The sequence below is a fragment of the Simochromis diagramma genome, unplaced genomic scaffold (genome assembly GCF_900408965.1).
Source record: "Simochromis diagramma unplaced genomic scaffold, fSimDia1.1 OVJJ01000216.1, whole genome shotgun sequence".
Lineage (NCBI taxonomy): Eukaryota > Metazoa > Chordata > Actinopteri > Cichliformes > Cichlidae > Simochromis > Simochromis diagramma.
The window spans coordinates 3,782,127-3,803,180 of NW_024386883.1; the positions used below are offsets into that span (position 1 = coordinate 3,782,127).

The 21,054-nt window shown below is 38.7% G+C and overlaps 1 protein-coding gene across 1 annotated transcript; it reads right to left on the reverse strand.

Annotated features, from left to right (window-relative positions):
• Window positions 1–1,419: 1,419 nt before the first annotated feature.
• Window positions 1,420–20,966, reverse strand: pitpnab (phosphatidylinositol transfer protein, alpha b). The gene is made up of 12 exons (XM_040033144.1): window positions 20,711–20,966; window positions 14,749–14,779; window positions 11,543–11,688; window positions 10,364–10,455; window positions 9,746–9,753; window positions 9,179–9,253; window positions 8,706–8,789; window positions 8,515–8,592; window positions 7,861–7,971; window positions 6,948–7,070; window positions 5,985–6,067; window positions 1,420–4,225 (listed from the first exon to the last, which is right to left on the reverse strand). Exons 1-11 carry the CDS (start codon window positions 20,725–20,727, stop codon window positions 6,020–6,022), a joined length of 813 nt encoding a protein of 270 aa, XP_039889078.1. The 5' UTR covers window positions 20,728–20,966; the 3' UTR covers window positions 1,420–4,225; window positions 5,985–6,019.
• Window positions 20,967–21,054: the final 88 nt, after the last annotated feature.

The window sequence follows — 21,054 nt, forward strand, 5'->3', positions numbered from 1 at the left end:
CTTGCAGGATGCTTGTGCATGATATAAATAAGCCATCTATAGGAAGAAAGAAGAAAGGTTATCAACAGAACAGACACAAAGATTAAAACAAACAAAATCACAACTTAAAACTTGATTAATACTTTCTGATCATTAGATTCAAGAACCAAAATAAATTTTTCATTCATATTTCAACTAGTAAGCTCAGTTTTCTTTTTACTGATAAGCTAAAATATCCTCAGTGGTTCATTAGTAAATTCAAATATTCCCTCTCAAACACCCATACACCATGTAGTCTCATCACCATCTAACAAAATATGTAGCAGCTCTCAGCCCCAGCCCATCCTCTGCCTCATAATCAGGATTTAAAGTAATCTTTGCCACAAAAAGCCTGATTAATTCTACCCTGCCTACAGTGTTTGTGTCTGCATGTGTGTCGTGTCTGCTGTCTGTGTGTTTTATAGGTCCACCAGGGGCACCAAAGAATAATATTCAAAAGTTATACTTTGTAGCTTTAATTAACATTTGATGATTTCAACAACTGTTTTGATTTATTTTGCTAAGGCAAGTCAATGTTCATTTTTTAGCTTATATTTGAACCGTTTTTTGACTGTCTGTCTGTCACTTTTCCCTTGCATTTAGGAAACATACATTGTCTCCCATGTTTAAATAATCTCACACCGATGACATCCATTAAAATAATTAAAAAAAAAAAAGCATTCACATCAAACTTATGTACAGTTGCTTTGTTTCTTTTTATTTAGTTCTTTATGTCTCCAATGTACAGTAGTGTTATTAGAAGATAAAATGACAAAAAGGCACAAATTCACAATAAAAGAAAGAAAAACAGGAGACGAGTTAACAGGAGTGAGAGAGAGAGAGAGAAAGTAAGAGAGAGAAAGAGATTTAACGATTTAAAAACAGTTTGGGATTATTATGGAATCATTTGGTTTCATACTCTGATTATAAATCGAGGAATCTAACAACAGATAACTATGAGATTGTCTCTGTTAAACCACGTTCTCTCACAAGTTTGTAGGTTCAGACTCTTAAAAACATCAGTATCTGTTCTCAAACAACCACATATTTCTCATGTGTAGCTTTAAGCTCCAACACTCCAGCACCCAGTTGAAGCTGCTCCGAAATGTAGAATAATTTCCCCTCGATTCCCCCACTGCTAACCACAGGAGGGCAAAGTCTAACTCGTGCCCCGGCGTCACGAAGGGCCGACGCCATCAGCTAATTATGTGGATCAATGAAGTGACCCAAGCTGCCGTTCCTTTGCAGAGAGAAGTCAGTGTAGTTCAGAGACTGACAACAGAGGTACAACATTCAGAACAAAAATATATATTTATACACTGTCCTGCCAATGAGACGTGGTACCTGTGAGGGAATAATGAAAGACAGGAAATAGTAAACAGGCTCTTTTCTTATTTTTTCCTCCAAATGTGAAGTGCTGCTTCACTTGAGCAGCCTAAACATCTATAACAATATGTAAGAATGCCTTTTTATGACTACAGTTGACAATATTCCTCAAAATGTCTTATCACTACTAAATTCAGCAACTAGAACTCAACATTTTCTGATTCTGTGGCCAGCGTGGGGTGTGTAATGCTGAGTAGATAGCGATTAATTAAGAGGATCAAGTGTTAAGAGGTGTGCTGTAGGCTTTGGCAGGACAGTCTGATCTATATATATGTGTTCATCTACAATAATTTATTTACTATTTACAAAGTCAGTACATACAGTACATCCACAAACCTCCATGAATCAGTTGGTAGCCCCATCACAGACACTGAGTGAGACACTTGATGGACACAGAGGTGCAGGGATTGAATATCCAGGGCCAGTGTTTTGGAGTCAAAGAGGAGGCAACAGAAAAATGTTTGCCACGATGGCCTTATTCAAGTAATCTGGCATATGCAAACATAAAAAGATCAAACATTATCCTTTTAAAATTTATAGTTCACAAGGTTGATAATGATCCTCAGAACAGTCCCTTTTAATAATTCATCAGTAATGTGTGTGCACATTAGATTAGGCTCAAAGACAATGCTCAAATGTCTGTCAATCATTTGCTTTACCTTTCTTGTTAATTAGGGTTAGGGCTGAGCCAATTCAGCTCCACGTTTCCCTGTAAACTGAAAACCTGAATCCAACCAGATTCAGCGTAATAGTCCTTTAGATTAATGTAGCTTAACATGAGAGTAACTTCTGGAAGTCTTCCAGAAAACCTTTGCATTTTTAAGAATTTCTGCAAATAACTTATCCTAATTAAAGAGTCAATGGAAGAAATAATTCTTGCAATGCTTGGGACAGACGTCATTTTGACTGATGACAGTACTTGATCGATACCGTTTTTATTTATTAATTGCAAATGAAAAACCCAATACTGAAATTGATATTTATACTACAAAATTCGGTAAGTATGCATTATTGTACTTTAGTAATGATTGTGCATAAACTAGAAAAAATAGGCTTTATTTATCTGTTATTTTAAAGTTTCTAAATTATTTTACATGAACTAATATTAGCTTGTTAGTGCAAAATGTCCATAATCATTTTCTTGTCTCGTTACCTGTTGCTTTCTCTTTAAGCTTTCCATACTGTTAAAACATGTGCAGGATGTGAAGTAGATGACGGGACGGAAGGAAGGCAAAGGAGGCCAAACAAACACCAGCAAGAAGAAAAACAAAACAGTGCCCGCTGTAGCTTAATTTGTTCCTTGTTTGTAACTAGGATCAACTTTCTACAAAGACACTCACTACCCTGCATGACACATTCACACTCATGCATACACCCAGAAAAATCCCCTCCAAAACAAAACACAAATTTAAATAACAACCTTTAGATCCCACAAGAGAAATCAACCCATGCAAAGACAATAAACATGGAATTTAATGATGAGTAAGCAACTTGAGCCCTCTTGAGTTGAGGCGCTCCAGTTTACTAAAACTGCAATGACCAAGGAGAGACCAGCGTGTCATGATAGTTATTGCTATTGCTGGATAACACCATTTATCCACTGAAGATGACACAACGGATGACAAGGCAAGACCTGATGCAGAATGACAGCACAGGTCACCAACAGAAGAATAAAAAAAGACACAGGCCTACACTTGTTTATGACTGTTCCAGTTGTCTGCTCTATATTTTTTATTTTGCAGGGTGACACATTTTACCAGCACCCCTCTCAGCTATTGCTCTCTCTGTATTTCTATTTATATGCATTACTCTATACTTGTATTCAGACACAATCTTCAATTACGGCAATTTCGAGCACCCCGAACAGCCAAATGAAACTGGGGAGGATCTGCTGAAAGAGGCATGAAAAATACAGCTGAAAAACTTGGTGACCTAGCAATGTTACAAAGACACACACCACTAAGCCCTGCCACAACCACACACACACACACACACATATATATATATATATATATATGCAAACACACATTCACAAAGCAGCAGAAAAGCTAATGAACTTGTCAACATATTTACGGGGGCAAAAATCGTATCTGTTAGGTCAGATTTATAGCAGAGATAACACAAAACTCTTAGCACAATCCCAACCTTGCAGCTGGGATTTGTAGATTTGCAAATCGATTTCAATAAGAAAGGGAAACACTGCATGACACAAATGGAGAAAAGGAGATACAATGACAAAAAAAGAAGAAATTAAAGGATCAAACAAGCAACACAGCACTGAGCATACAGCTTGGCTTGATCTGGAAAAAACATAAACATCCACTCACAAAATGTACTGAATCATTTTAAAAATCTTGTTTTTTTTAATATATATATATATATATATATATATATGTATATACACATATATATGTACTTCAGTACAATTATTCAACTCTCCGATATACTTTATATATACACTACTGGGATATCCTAAATAGAAATAAATCCTAAATTGCAGAGATAAATGACACTATTCTCTGTAGTTTAGAACAATTTAGACAGAAAGAGAGGACTGACTGACAAGATCTATAATTTTGCTACTGGAGGCCTCAGAGCAATTAACATGGGGACACTAGATCAAAAAAATAAACCAAAAGTACAGATGAGTGTGAGAGGAGGGAAGGACGGAGAACATCAGCTGAAAACTGGAAGTTTACTGGGTCCAGGTCCCTGAAACCAAATTGGACTGCAAGAGGTGGGTTTTGGACCGGCCGGTCGGATGTTGCGTCAGTTGAGACAAAAGGAGGATGTGAATCCGCTGGTGTCTGGATATTCTGATCTAAAAGAGAAGACAGAAAGACAGTCATCACTTACATTGTCTGCTTTTTTTAATTGCCTAATAAACAATTAATTTCCTTTATTGCAGAGGTCGGACCAAGTCATTGTCTTGCAAGTCTCAAGTAAGTCTCAAGTCTTTATCCTCAAGTCACAAGTCAAGTCTCAAGTAATGTCAGGCAAGTCAGAGTCGAGTCTCAAGTCACTGGTGTAAAAGTCCGAGTAAAGTCACAAGTCTGAAACTTTGAATTTCAAGTCCTTTCGAGTCTTTAAAAAAAAAAAAAGAAAAAAAAAAGCATGTTGCAGTTATATGCTAAATGTAAATATTAGACCATGTGATTTTTAAATCTGTGTTTTTCTCAACACATGACGAAATAGTGAACTTAGAAAATATACACAAATTGTGAAATTGCACCTCTATAAAATGCAGCTCAATTAAACTTAGCTCCAAGAATAATTTTCAACGACAATTCTGAGATAAACTGCATGTTATTCTTGGATGCGCTTGTAGGACCGGCTTTAAAATAGCATGACAAAAATATCATACACATTAAAGTTATTTGACATCACAAAGTTAGATGAAGTCAGCTATCTCATCGTAGCAAAAGAGAAGCACCACCTACCGTTTTTTATGCAACTTCAACTGTCGGACAAAGTTGGAAGTTGTTCCATCTCTGTCTGTGATTCTGTGATTCTCTTCTTGCATGTTTTGCATATTGCATTTCGGTTTTTTGTTGACTACTTCATAATTTATGTACCTGAAAAAAATAACTCCTTGTAGCATTTTTGAGCGTTTTTTTTTTCTTTCTTAAAAAAAATCTGGTTAATTTGATTGGCTGTGCTACAGCTCACGCACACATACGTACGGAGTGTGGTTTGAATAAATGAATGAATGAACTGAATTAATGGCGCACACTTTCTACATAATATACATGTTAAATTTTAGATTTGGGGTGAAATATCAAGCCTTTTCAAGTAAACCGGTTCAAGTCCAATTCAAGTCCCAGGTCATTGGTGTAAAAGTCCAAGTCAAGTCACAAGTCTTAGAACATTTTTTCAAGTCAAGTCTAAAGTCATAAAAGTAATGACTCGAGTCTGACTCGAGTCCAAGTCATGTGACTCGAGTCCACACCTCTGCTTTATTGTTTATTGCATGCTAATTAAATTGCATGCAGTTAGTGGCATGCTAAAAGCATACTATTTAGTTAGCATGTAACTAAATATATATGTAAATTTAGTTGGATGCTTTTCTCAAATGTACTCAGATTTCAAGCCTGCCTGCTCTTGTGAACCTCATTTCCAGCAACAACATGCATGTGAACTAGCCGATAATCACAGTGAAGAATTTAGCAACAAAAAAGCCTGTTAAATGTGTTAATTGGCGACTTATTAAGGTCACATTCTGCTGTTTTAGATTCAATAATCCAACATTTGTGACCCCTAATAACCATATAACTTCATTCACTGGCTGCAATTTCTTGTTACTTATACACTGTAACTGATATCTGAGATCATTTAAAGGGCTCTTGGACACTAAGGTTTAGCTTAAAACAAGACAAAGGTTTTGCTAATTGATTAATTTCTTAACTACGGAAGAAAAAAAACACTGAGGTTTCTGGTCAAACAACGCAAACAATTTGAACACATCACCTTGGATTTGGGAAATTACAATGAGCAGCTAGACTGGGGAAAAAAATCCAGTATTCCAATTAACACGTCATGGCACAAATTTACAATCACACAAAGGACAAAAATAATTTCACCTGATGAGCAGCAGCATTCACGGTCCAATACAGCCTCAGTCCTCTAGAGCGACCATCCCTTTCACAGGGTCCTTCACTCTCATCTGACAAAAGAGAAAAATCACACAATAAATTTTTAATTGTTTGCTTTAGTGTCTAGTAATCACAACATTTCAAGGCAACGAAATATGTGTGTGAAATACGTAGAAGTTGAGCTGCTGCATATGAAAGAACTGCATCTTCCAAACAGACAGAAGTAGTATAATAAAGTATGTCTGTCTGCTCCACAGCTGTCTGTGTGTGTGTCTGCAAAGGACTACAATCATAGCCTTACTTATAACAAGGTGTTTACATGGTGTTGGCTTCATCAAACTGTGGCATGGCCTTGACCTGGTCTGTACTAAGTGTTAAATAGCAGGGAATAAGCACTTTTAAGACTGAGGTCATGGTTTTCAGCCTGAAAAGACTGGGTTTCCTGTTCTAGATTGGGATTAAGGTGTCATCTTAAGTGGAGGGCTTCAAGTACCTCTTGGGCTTGTTCATGAGTGAGACAGAATAACAGGCAAATCTGGTACAGCACCAGTACAACAGCTGAGTGCTGTACAGGTCTGTTGTTTTGATGACAGATGCAAAGCTACATATCTACTGGTTGATCCTGGTCAAAAGAATAATACACAAGCAGCATAAACTACCTTGCTTTAAGGGGTTTCTGTGATCATCCTATGAGAGAGACTAAGAGAGACTACATGTAGAGGAACTCTACATCGAAAAGAGACAGTCAAGGTCTTTTCCCAATTAGAAGAAAACTGTGCAGCAGACCCAGAACACGCCAGATCGACCATGTCTCACAGCTGCCCTAAGAACGCTTCTGTATCCCCACAGAAGAATTGCAGGAGGTGATAGGGGAAAGCGAACTGTTGGTATGTGGTAGAAAACATTAAAAGATACACTGTATCAAGTTCAATTTAATCTTGCCTGGCTTACCTCATCCAGCTCCCTACATGTCTGCTCCTCCATGCGACGTATGTCTTCCATGTTCAGTTCAATCCATTTGTCAATCCAGCAGAACAGCTGGCGGTGAAAATTAGTGAACAAACGCTTCTCTTGCTGTGAGACAACAGAAACAATAAAGAGAAAAGTTATGGATTAGTTAAAGGAGCTGGATTTCTTAACGTAAGAGATGTGTAATTTCATCCTGTTTCCAATCTTTTACCCCGTTTATCGCGGAGAGGCTGGCAGCATACATGTGGAACATGATAGTTAGTCCCAAAAGGTTGATTCTGTTCATCTGGATGTAGAGTTTTCATTGGGAGAAACATTTCATCACTCATTCAAGCTGACTGCAGGTTTCCCTGATCTTATAAACAGTACATTTGCATAACGACTGAAACCAGCACCACTGAAGGAACAATGGGCTGTGAGGTCAGTTTCTTGATCATTAATAAGCAAATTGTAATGACCATTGATCAACAACCACTGATCAAATTCCACTGATCAATGACCATGGATCAATGGCCATAAGTACAATTCACAGAGTACCATTCTTCCCACTAAAAATGCTTCATCAAGGTGAACAGAATCAGTCTTTTGGTATTTATTTACCTGGATGAATGAGCATGCGTCAAGACATGATAGTGAGTGGTGCCTTTTTCCATTACTACCTCAAGCGGTCAGGATTTACTGTATGTGTGCAAAGGATAACACACCGTGGTGCAACAGCCATTAACAGATATTGTCAAGGAAGGAAAAAAAGGATATGTCCCGCAGGATAAACAATATAAATGACTTTTTTATCAATAAACCCTCCTCAGTAGCAGGCCATGACATGTAGCTTCCTGGTTGTGTCAAAATGATAATAAGGTAAAAAGCAAATAAAACAAAAAACCTCTCAACAAACCTTTTGAATGAAATTCTCCACTTTATTTTGCAGGCCCCACCACTTGAATTTGACAGTGACCAGCTTGTAGGCACACATGTGTGGGCAGTCTTTCTTGTTAGGCAGTTCCTTCTGCAAGTACATAAACACATTTTTTTTTACGTTACCAAATGTTCCTCAGGCATAACACATCTGTATGTCTGGACCTTTGCCTCTATTCAACTAATATTTAATCAATAAAGATACACTGAGGGCTATAAATAATGTTTTAGAAATCCAGAGGTCATCACTTCTCCTGATTTTCTCCAACACCTTTTGACAATAATAAAAAGGCTCTAAAACTAAAAGTATTGATTAAAAGATCCACTATAATATATACTAACTGCAAATAAGGGCTGGCTTCTAAAACCATTCAACTGAATAAAACCACTCAGGAAAAACTGATAAAAGACAGGACCCTAGTGTCCTTAGAAGCAGCTATGGCTACATTATATTGCTGCATTATGACCAAATTTTGTTCTGCACAGATCAGGCATCACTGGCTAAACATCATAGTTGCTAAGCAACAAGTATCAGTGCAAATATATTTTGTATTTTGCACATCAGTGATTAACATTAAAGTGGTTGAAAAATGTGCCTCTGCCTACTGAGATGTTTACAACAAAAAAGCTGCACCTTCCAGTCTGGTCCTAGAGGTCCTCGTCCTGTCTTCACTGACTTGAACTTGCAAGGATCTTCTTCAGGCTTGTAGTCCTGAAGAAAAATGGCAAAAGCCCCCCAACAATAAACAACATGTATAAGGTGACACGTAAGTATGAAAGCTAGATGCTGTGATGGTCTCATTGATTTTAAGGTGATGTTTTCACCTTTGGTTCCACTTGGCTTCTGTCTGCAATATCAATATAGACTACATCCACTTTCTTCCAGGTTTCGGCATCCAAACCGTGTACCTGAAACAGAGACAGAGAGAACAAAACTAGATACTGTGTCTGAAGGCAAGTTTCTCCAGGCAATAAAATAGCTTTTTAATAACATAACATTTACATTTATGCATGTATAGTAGCACTGTCCCAGTAAATATGAGCACCTACAAAAGGGGGATGCAATTTGGATTTCAAATAAGAATTATGAAGCAGATTTTGATTAGGAAACCACTAAACAACAGAAAACACAACCACAAGGAGAGGAAAATAGACTATAAACCTCACCATCGATAAATTAAACATTTTGTAAAAAAAACCCAACCACATTTGTGCCATCTGCATTGTTTCCACTCAAAATATGGACATTCAACTTGCTGCATGTAGCACCAAAGGTCATTACTGCCATTAATAATTACATTTTCAAGGTGTCCCATGTCAGGTTTGTGCCATGTCTCAATCTTGATCAAGAAGTTATCTTTCATATACTCATTCTGCAGAGAAAACACAAGTAAAATTGAGTGAAACAGGAAGAGTAAGCAAAGGATCTTAAAATATCACCTAACTCCTGTTCTCATACACACACACACACCAGCGCATACAGCTGTGTATCCAGGACTTAAGAGGACATTACATTAACTTACTGTAACCCTAATCACCTTAATCATAATTAAACATTTCTAAACTTAACCTTAACAAAAATGTCCTCATCAAAGTTTTTAATGATTTCTGTAATAGGGAGCCCCCCGCCCCAATAGAAAAACACATCTCCATATTGTGTGAACAGATTTAGGTCCCCATAGCTTGAGTAACACATGAAGCACACACAAAGTAATGGTGTCTGACTACGCCTGCTGCTTCGCCACTGAAATAGATCACGTCTTTCTCAACTTTCAGGTTAACTCGCTCTCTCTCTCTCAGCATCAAGGTTTGAGGTGTCTTTTGTGTCAACGCACACGATTTCCAAAGTAAACACGCATACTTACAGTGATGACTGCAGAGCCCGATGGCAGACAGCGCAGGAGCAGACAGAGAGAAACACAAGAATAGTTGAGTTGAGGAACATTTGAAAACACCACGAAACACTACCAATGCGCATTAACAGTATTGGACAATGTACAGATGTCACGAGGAATTGTTAAACACCAGTTGTCAGTGTGTGTGTGTAGGTACAGGTTGTGCCTTTGCCTGTTCTGTGTGTTTGTGTGACAGATGGCTGTCTGGCAACTGGCAGGCTGTGTGTGATCTCAGCCTGAAAGGCTCGAGTGATTGCACGGCTCTTCTCTCTGGGCATACAGTAAATTATTCAGCTACTCTTTCAAGGTGACAAAGACCCAGAGACACACAGTTAGCAAGAGTGTGCGCCATTATTTAAATCAGTTATCTTAAACCCCTATTAAACAAAAGAAAAGGTATATTTCTTTCACAAATAAAATCCACTGAGCGAGGCATCCCTGAGCTAAAAAAACACGTGATTCTGATAAATGTCACAAATCAAATCTGTATTTTATGTGATGAATATTACCAAAAGCACACGTGTTTGCACAGAGATTAAGCATTTTGTGTGCTGGTATAAAGTGTCTCTGCGTGTATGTATGTCGTACCTGTGCGACAGTATGGGTACGCGTTCCAGGCTTTCTCGTGGATATTGAGAGCTGAAGCTGGAGCCAACATTCTGACGAATGATGGCACTTTACTGCAGGCCAGAGGAGTGAAGAGAAAACAAGCCTAGTTAATTTTAAAGCATTTTTATTTCAGTTATTTAACTTCATTATAAGTTCTCATATTGGAGGTCTTAAGCATCACAGCAAAACCTTCCTTTACCTGACCAAGGCCTTTATATTAAACTTTAGATTTAGCTTTGCAATATAAACATAAATAGCTATAATACATATGAATGCCCACTATAAAGATCTAAAGCAACAAAAGCACTAAAACCTCGATAGGCAAAAACTACATGTGGTTGCTTCTGGTAGCTTACTTACATGCATCAGTGTGCTATCAGCATATTTAGATCTTTGTAGGTGAGCAAACAGTCCAGAACCCTAACCTTGCTATCAGGTTTTCCTAAAAGCTTCTTGGAAAGCCTTCAGCTGATCCAAAACACTGCAGTGACAGTGCTAACATGGACTGGAATGAGAGATCAAATTTGTCTTTCTCTTTTTGCTTTGCTGCTAAAGGATAAACAAACTAAGTTCTGAATGAGCATGCCAAATGTTAAAGACCTCATAGTAAAACATTATCCCAGTAAAGCATCCCACTGTCAGAGTACAGGCTTACTATGGTAGAATAAGAAGCAGAGCCTTCAGCTATCAGGCTTCTCTCCTGTGAAACCAGCTCCCACTTGGGATTCATGAGAAATATTCTCTGGGGTGGGAAGTGCTAAGTGTTGCTATAATTTACTGATTATGTCTCCACTGCCCAAGTGTTTATTTGCCAGTTTGCATGCTATGCTGTGTTACTATTTTATGTACTCTCTTTCCCCTCCAATCGATCCCTAAGTCTGGTTCTGCCAGACAGCTCTTCCTTCTAAAAGGGAATTTTTCCTCTCCACTGTCACCAAGAGTTTGCTCATAGCGGATCATCAGATTATTAGGGCTCTTGATGGTGTCCTTGTTGTTAACTGCTGCTTTATATAATGAAGCTGAAGTAAATATAATTAAGACTTTGAAGTAGCGGGATAATAGACGTACAAATATATGAAATAGAAAAATGAATGAATCGGATGCAAGATTCTTCTTCTGCATCGTTTGACACTGCAAACCTGTTGTACAAATACTTACCTCTGCAAATGGTATATTTTGTGTGTGTACTGTCCCTTCTCTCCATCTTTCTCATAGGGTTCATTTTTTAGCACCTCCACTCCTTCTCCTCCACCCGTCTCATTCTTACTGGCCTCAGCCACAGAGTACAGCTGGCCAACCTGGTACTGGAAAAAAGAAAAATATATAAAAATAGTTGGATTGATGTAAAAACATGGCTTAAAGGGACAAATAAAAAGCTACTTCCTCTCAAGTCTAGCTTAAAAGAACACATGCTGAAGTTACAATGTATTATTACCCAGATGAGAGCGCTTTCGCAGTGAAACACAGGTATATTTTTTCATGTGCATTTCATCTTTTTCTTTGGCTCTTTTCCTTGATTGCTCCATATTCCTCTCCTTCTTCCTGAATTCTCATAATCTCCCATATACTTATGCTTGCTCTCCACATTTTATTTTCATCCTGTCTACTTTTATGTCGCACCCGACTGTTTTTCTCTTTCACGACTTCTCAGTCTCACGCCTCTGTCTTCATCTCACCCCCCTCTCCCTGATCCCAAGTATGCATGTGATTGTTTAAGCACAGGACAATGGCTCTTTCATTTCTTAATCACCTCTAATCCACATATAACCTCTGCACAAAGCTGGACCAGAGCGCAGACACGCTTACAACATCGCAACGATGGGACAAGTTGATTTATTATGTATTCTGACCTTTTAACAGGAGACATATAAAAGTTATTCTTTGTATTCAGACGTTGCCGGGTGTGACTTCCTGTACTTCTGTGTCATTCACTAAAATCAAATGATGAAAACGCTGATTATGTGTTTGCACACAATGCAAGTTTCTCTTGCGGTCAGCAAAACCTGGCAAGCAGGAAACAAAGAGGATTTGACAATCTTCGGTAATCGCAACAAAAACTCATGCTTAGGCTGAAGAAATATGCTGCGCCTGCTGCGGCACGTTTGTATACATATAGATACATTTATAGGGCACAGAAATAACTAAGCTTGACAGAACATCTCACGATGGATTCAAGTGGTAATCTAATGCTCTCCTGTCCCTCCATGAACCTTAAGTGAGCATGGTAGACAAGATCTCACTTCACTTTCAGGCAGTGAATGTTGGTGTACAGTAAATCAACAGCAAAATTCCTGCCTCTGCCTGGCTCTAAAGCTAGTAAATAGTAAATTTAGTAAATTGACTTTTTAACATTAAAACATTGCACTTTATATTACATTTTTATGTAGTCAACAACTTTCAGTTTTCTCCCTTAGCAAATGATTTGTCTGTCTCAATTTTGTAGCTCAAAGATGAGCCTTCTCTGAAGTTTGGTGTTGGTAGTCCAGTGAGAGGCCTTAGGCAAGTCATGACTTAGGTAGTAATTTTAGATACCTCGTATAATTAGAGCAGGAGCTATGAAATTAATGGGGATGGTGAATTGAAGCCAAATGTTTAAAGATAAGTTTGGTTCATCTCGCAGCACTAGTTCTGCTGAGTGTGACCAGTATGTGGGGGTGGATTCATCTTTAGGTACCCACAGATCACTCTGTTCAGTGCAAAAACATAGTGATGGGTTGTGACTGCCAGATGTTTTAGATTTCAGAAAGTTGGTTTTGTTCATCTGGAAAAAAAGGATTACTCTGCAACAGCAGCAGCAATAAAAAAAAAGATGAAATGAGCCACAGAGGTTTAATTGACCTTCTTGAAATATGCAGACTATTACATTTTCTAAATAAGCAGTGAGTGTGACCATGATTGCTTCTTAGAGTTTATTCAATGACTAGACACATCTGCTGAGAAAAAAACAAACAAACCAAAAAAACTGGAAAGCCAAATGGACACTGGAGACGGTTCCCTCTGAACAGGCATGGATACTGTAGCTACCCCCTGAAAAAACGGGATGCAGGAACAGCAAAGCCTCCTGGGTAACAGCGTTGGACAATTATAACTCGACCTTGCCTTGTGGGATCAGTCTTTGTCCAGTTACGCCAGAACTTTCTACTTTTCATGCAAATAAAGTACTGATAAGCTTTATCTTAAACGCTGGCCCTTGGCAAGAAGTTAGCAGACAGGAAATTCAATTTCAGCAAAACTCTTCAGGGAGGTTTTACCACCACCAGGCTCTGACAGTCAGTACAGTCTCACTGAAAAAAAAAACACTGTTTCACTCAGTGAAATGGCAAATAACTGAAGACTGCTGTTTCAGAGAGTCTGAATTTAGAGAAGGAAACAGACATGCTCGAGGGATGTGATTCAGTTGGTTAACTGTCTTTAGGATTAGGTTTGTCACATTTAACTCGAATATTTCCTTTTCAGTACTTTTCTCAGCATCTGTTTGTGACACAGTGTCCACTTGTTGTGCTTTAGAGGAAATCTGCCTGATTATTAAGAGATATAATTGGAGATAATAAGATAATGTCTACAAACAGACACAGTTAAGAGAAGAAACATTTAAATCTGAAAACGCCTTCGGAGGAAATCAGCATTACTTATTTCTCACTCCACTGCTTCGTGGTTTTGATTTTAAACGAAAATATGAAACAGTATGATTTGGTCAAGTCTCCGATTTGAATTCTTGAATTCCTGTGACTGATCTGGCGTTTATGTAGCACACTGCAGCGTCTGAGCACGCACTGGTGCTTCACACCGATGCTTTAAGCTACAGTAAGATTAAGTGATTTAAATGTATTTAAATATTTTGTAATAAATGCGCAGTATTAGTCATAGGTGTCTAGCAAACGTAGATTAGACTGCTTTAATTTTCCAAAAATATAAAGGCAGAGGAAAAAGGAGGTGGGGGGTAAGCGTGATGTCATGGAAGCAGTTTCAGGTGACTCATTTACAATGCAGGCCTGAATAGACAGGCAGACTGCAATGGAAGTGATGACAAGACACGACAGATGGACGCAGACACAGAGTGTAAGGACAGTGAAATACTGTGTGGATTCAATGGTCTATCTAAGATAAGAGATTCTCTTAAGCTGGATCTTCCTATGCAGGCTGGATGTGTGTGGATATATGAAAAATGTGTTAGAACATGTGGGCATCAAAAATGTAAACACACAAAACAATCCAAAGGAGAGGAGCTTTACTGATACAGCTTCTGAGGAAACAGAGCTAAAAAAAAAAAAAAAAAATCAGATAACATAGGCTGAGCCTTGAGCAAATCTCGCTAACACACAGAGACACTTACACACATTGAAATATACTGAGATAGCACTTACCTCTTCCACGGAAATAGGAAGAATCACTCGACTGGAAAAGAGGGAAGAATACGTGAAATTACTCAAAATGTTACACTAAAACTCCTGAACTCGTGCTTGTAATGTATATTGAACAATGGGCAGACATGCAGCACAGTTCCATTCACACCAAATATGATGAACAAAAAAAGACATAAAAATCCAGATGATTCTGTTTAAACTGCTTCTTTTAATGCGCTAAAAACTCAAAATGTTTTTGGTTGTGATGTAACAGTTGAAGTTTAAGTCTCCAACATGCCCCTGACAGACTCAGGGGCATGTTGGAGACTTGGGCTCTTTCTTTTAAAAGTGAGTTCTTCCTCCCCACTGTCACCACAGGTTTCCTCATAGGGTTTTTTCATAGGAAATGGACAATTTTGCTATTGTGAAGTCAGATCTTTTGCTATTTTCATGCTACAATGGAACAATTCAAGTTTCTCAGAATATCTATGTTGAGTTTTAACTGCCCTTGTAAAGCACACTGAACTTGTCTGAGTACAAATCCCCAGAAAGGTGTTTTCTTATGCCTTTGGCGGGAAATGAGCTTCCTCTGTGAAAATGTCAAGCTGACAACATGAGAAGCCATGTTTAACTATTCAGCTTAATATTTATTGGAATACCAATTTTTCTCAAATACACACCCTTTTTGTTGTGCCGTGTGAGCAAAGGATAATAGTCTTTATCTGGATGTGCAGTACTGAACTATACAAAGTATGTGACAGCAGCTAAACTTCAATTCATCGTATAACACAAGTTGTTCAGAAGTTATTCTTTAAGATGAAGTAAATGACAAATCTAACAAATCTATCCTTGTGTGGATGGATATGAGACATTTGGAAAAAAATAAAATATTAAAAGTCCCATTTAGTATAAATTTAATGTATTTAAATGTGACCCTCGTATCACTGAACCATTAAAAAAAGAAGGCATGATATTTTTGCTGTTGCTTAGTTACAAATAAATCCCCGAATGTTTATATGGGCTATGTGAACGAAAACAGTCAAATTCACTTGCATAAACAGACATCAGATTTCTCTCATACAAGCAGCATTTGTTGGTTCATCTGCTGTTTTTGTTTTGCCTTTTCCAATAACTGCTGTGTCTAATTTTTTCTGTTGTATCACTGTGTTTTAAAACAAGCACTGGGGAAATGCAGAAACCCAACACACGGCCACATACACACATCACCAACAAACTTGTCCTGCAAAATCTGCATTTCACTCATATTGATAAAATGACATATTAAAAAATAATGATAAGACATCCAACTAGGAGTGCTGAGATAGCATGTTGCATTATACAAGCTACAATAATATTTGTATACATACAAATATTATACTGAAAAATCTACTATTTTTATTATAGTAATCTATTAATGAGTTCATAGTTTTATGCTAATTTATTAATCAACATGTAACTTTGCACTGTTGTTTTGATTAAATAACCCCATTCTTGGATTTTATATTGATTTAAAAAAAAAAAAGATCGCATACAATGAAGAATAATGAATAAAGTCACAATTAGAGAACTCTGGCACATCGATGTGTATGGAAAAATAAAACTTTACAGTCCATCAACGCTAACAGTTACACAGATGCCCACACACATTCAGAATTCAACATCTTAGCAAAAATTCATTTTGCACGAACATGCAAGCACACACACACACAACATCTGGGCTCTGTTACATTGCACACAATAAAGCAGCAGCTTAAACATGCTGCACCGCCTCCTGCATCCCAGACCACAGAATGCACATGTACAGTATGCAGCTTTGTTGATTGTTCTGCGAGTGTGTGAGGTATGCCCAAATTCACTTAATCCTACATCCCATTCGCCACTGAGTGTAATCTGGCTCTGAGTCCCAGCCAAACACTGACCGGTAGACCAGATGCTGCAAAGAAGGCAGGGACTGGCCCTAATGTCAAATGACAATATTTGAGATTTGAATTTACCAATATAAGTTCTGTTTTTGTTTACAAGGGTTGCAGTTACATTGTTTTGTTTTTTTCTGATGCATTAAAATTATTACTGCTCATCTCTTTTTAAATGGTGAAAGAAATATCTGCGTGCCTAAGGCAAATATTAAAATTTAACCGTCGGTGTAAAAAACAGAAAATGTAGTAGCCATAATGCTTCTTCTACACTCACTGACCATTTTGTTAGATACACCTTTTCAGCTGTTTGTTAATGCAAATATCTCATCACCCAGGCACAGGGCGATTACTCGATGCATTTAAGCACGTGGACGCATTTAAGGCGATCTGTTGAAGATCAAATTAAAAGGTAAAGAAGTAAGTTAGAATGTGGCGTTGTTGTTAGTGTCAGAGGGGCTGGTCCGAGTACTTCAGAAAGTACTATATAATGGGAATTTGCCCTACTACCATCTCCTGGGGTTTACAGAGAGTAGTCCAAAAAAGAGAAAATGCAGTGAGCAGCAGTTCTCTGTGGGGGGGGGGGGGGGGTAGTAATGCCAGAGGTCAAAGGAATATGGCCAGACTGCTTTGAGCTGATGGGAAGGCAACACTAACTCAAATAACCATTTGTTATTTGTCTCTCATGTCTAATATTAAAGGGCTACAGCCGCTCAAATTAAGAAAAATTCACACAGGCTAATCAAAATTGGACAATATAAGCTTGTAAAAATGTTGCCTGGTCTAATGAATCTCAATTTCTGCTGCAACATTTGGATGGGATGGTCAGAATTTGGCGTAAACAAAATGATAGCATGGATCCATCCATCTAATGCTTCAAACGAGTGGTGTAATGTTGTGAGGGATGTTTCATTAGCACATTTGAATACGATCTGAACATTATTCAAACACCACAGCCAGCCTGACCATCTGACAAATCTCCAGCAACTCTATGATGCTATTACAGGCTGGACTCACCAGACACCCCATAGTACAATATTGTCATAATACTTCACTTGCAACAAGATATAACTGTGATTTTTAATATTTTGCGATACGCTGAGTATCCCAATAACATATGCCATGATTTATCACCTTTTTAAATGCAAATTATGTCCTCAAAGTTAAACCTTGTCAACATCTGTTTTATCCAGTAAGATAAGCTTATCTCTCTTCAGTTATGTTTTTCTGCAAAATGAGACTGTCAAGCACATCAACGCTGTCACTAAAACCGACCATAAGATGGAGTCAGTCTGCTACCAGTCAAAGATTGAATGGAGACAAGTTGGCAACTAAATTCAATTTGATTCTGTCAATACAGCAATTAGGTGTGATAAATAATAGAAGGTCACATATCTGTTGATATTTATATTTAAAAATTCACATTTAACTCACTCTCTTTGCTCTCAGCAGCCTTCATCTACAGAACAATAACCAGAATACAACCAGCTGATATCCAGTTGAGTCGAGTCCCCTCAAGTTATACTCACTGACATTCAGACTGATGGCAACATGCTGGAAATCTGTCTGCATTTATAATTTAGAAAGCAACTATTTGCATACCTTCAGCAATCTCTCTGAGAGTGGTTGCAGTTAATCTACTGTAAATTAGACCGTGACTGTTTGTGGAAAAGCTGCCTCCAATTAGGCAACCTCTGCAATCTCTTTGCAATCAGTAGTGATCATGAGTGCAACACTTTACACACCTGGATAACTATTTAGTTATTACAAGCTGCAATTGGTCACAAGATGTTTAAAAATTCAATACAATCACCAAACAGCCATTAATTTTTGTCGTAGACACAAAGAGATTACTGTCTTATATTTACTTGTGTGACTGAGCCTTTAGCTTGCTCTGAATTAGGAGTTTCCAGTGTTGGATGGTTTTTTGGTTGAGTGGGTTTAATGCAAGTTTGCTTGTTATGTTATGTTTCTGTATTCGGTGACTGTTGTAACGTATTAATATATAAATATTTGGTGTCCCTGTATTGAGTATTGCAGTACTCTAATGTATCAATTTTCCCTAGATGCTAGCTTGTCCATTTGGACCAAATATCTGAGAAAAGTTTCTGGCACCTTGATCTAACAGCAAAAAGGGAGTCCAGCCTGGTACTAGCAATGTGTACCTAACAAAATGGCCGGTGAGTGTATATTTCTCTTACTCTCTGCAAGTCTCCTTGGTCTAATGGTCTTGACAGGAAGATCAGGTGTCACTTTGTTGCTTTAGAAAACAAACACCCATCCTGCATTGCTCGTCTTTTCTTCTTTTCCTCTTTATCTATTTTCCCTCCGTCTTCCTCTTTTTCCTGCTTCTATTCCTTTGATCAAATCAGGTTTTTATTTAAAAAAAAAAAAAAAAAAAATCAGGTTTTTAAAATCTAAAGCAGGTCCTACATGCATGTACACCTGCCAAAGTGCTTAAGCTGAAGAAAAGTGGATCATGAGTGATGTAGGTCAGTGGTTCAGGTGAGGAGCACTGAGTCTACAGAAACTGGACATGGATCTGTTCTTTTTCTCCTGACCCTCATGATGGTATCTTGGCGTGCGTAACTCTGTGTGTGGATGTGCGTGTACAAGCATCTTTGAGTGTTGACAGTGCGTAAATACATTTAGAATTTAATCGTGACTGATTTAATTAATTTCCAGGCTGGCTGTTGAGGCCCAGAGTCTCCCTAATCACTTCAGATCTTTAGGATGCCATCACTCTGATCCTGTGCTTTTTGTGCTGGGCCATTTATTGATTAAATGTAGAGGATGTGATGGTAAATCAAGACAATAACCAGTGACAGAGAGACTCTGATCAGAATTTTTTTTTTTAGACATTTCTGCCACACAGTTCAGGTCTGACCTTGCCACAAAATTGCAGCAAACATGCTTATAATAAAAAATGTGAAAAAAGCCCAAATGTATTTGGATTTGTTTTTTATTTAAAAGGCGATGCATATCATTGAAACTACTAAAACACAGAACACCTAAAGGAAGCACACATCGTTCTTTTTTGTGTCTTTTTTTTAAACAGGTGAACATCAGCTTCCTGGAACAAAAAACCTAATATACACACTGCACACTGACACCAGCAAAGAAATAAAGGAACAACATTCTGTCTGTGTGACAATGATGATTAAAACGTGCAGGATTTTCTCCATTTGAAGGACAATATCAGCCCAGTTCATCTGCCATTCATCGGCCTTGCCCTTATTTTAACCACCAGCTAAGAGTGAGCAGGCCTCAGTCAGTTACACAGAGGCCCGCAAAAACGCATTCAAACAATTTGTCAATTTAATTTTTTTCCCCATTTCAAGCCACAAAACCACACTGTGTGCCATTGCATCCTTTCGGCCCAGCAGCCAAATTCTCTAACATCTAACTGGTGCATTAAAACCTCGCCATTTGCCCTTTTCTCCCCCAAGCTTTGCGCCCACCTCCTCTACCTGCCCACTCCCACCGCTCCTGCTCCTTAATCAACCATCCACCCTGGGTCATTCTCCATCTCACTGTCTCCATTCCTCTAGATGCAAATGCTGGAATGCTTCATCGGTCGTTTCACCTTCACCGCGCATCAATAACATGGCCACAGCGGCTAACAGGGATGGACGCTGGCACGACGCGGCTTACGCCAGCCATTTGTCCCTCAGCTCCTCTCGAGCATCCGTCATTTTAGCACTACAGCGGAGGGAATTACTCTGTTCGCCACCACAGTGAAAGCCTCCAGATTTCAGCTGATGGCTTGTGATGCAGGATGTGAAGGGCACAGCCACGCCGGCTGCTGATGCAACTACAGCTGCCGCTAAATTTCCCTCTCAGTTTATTCCGCGAATACTTCAGGGTGGCGAGAGTGTTGCATGCATGAAAAATGATCACGGACACCGAGCAGGTGCGGGGTTTCGACATCACCCTGGCCGCGCTATTGCAATTTCCCGGTCGGGCGACTGGCCACAATGTCAGCGGTGCGAAAGGAGACGGGGGAGACAGGCAAACGCGCACACGTTATCTTTTCGAACACTCTCTCACTTGCACACACACCTACTTACTATTCCTTTATAAGCATTTTTTGTGTGCAGTATATCCCGGGATAACAGCCCAATACAGGTCCAGAAAGCAGGTCGATTCTTCCCTCTGTTAGTCGCTTCTTTTTCCGCTTGCTTCTCTTCCACCTCCCGCTCCCTATGTCATTCTACCTCCACAGTCGCTTATTTTCTTCAAATTCACTTCCTGATCGGGGCCGCGGAGCGGCGTTGCTGTTACGCGCAGAGCACCGAGGCCTGTGCAGAGAACACAACACACAGAAAGCGATGGTTCGTCATGGGAGTGGTCTGCGGTGGTGCCACAGAGCCACAACTCCACAGAACACATCTCACAGACACCAACATATTAT

Bases quoted from the DNA above. Each gene is read 5' to 3' on its own strand.
- pitpnab (XM_040033144.1), bottom strand. The intron at 8,790-9,178 runs GTAATTATTAAT...TCTCTGTTTCAG, and splicing joins ACATGGGACACCTTGAAAAT to GTACACGGTTTGGATGCCGA. The intron at 6,068-6,947 runs GTAAGCCAGGCA...CTCTTTTGTCAG, and splicing joins CATGTAGGGAGCTGGATGAG to ATGAGAGTGAAGGACCCTGT.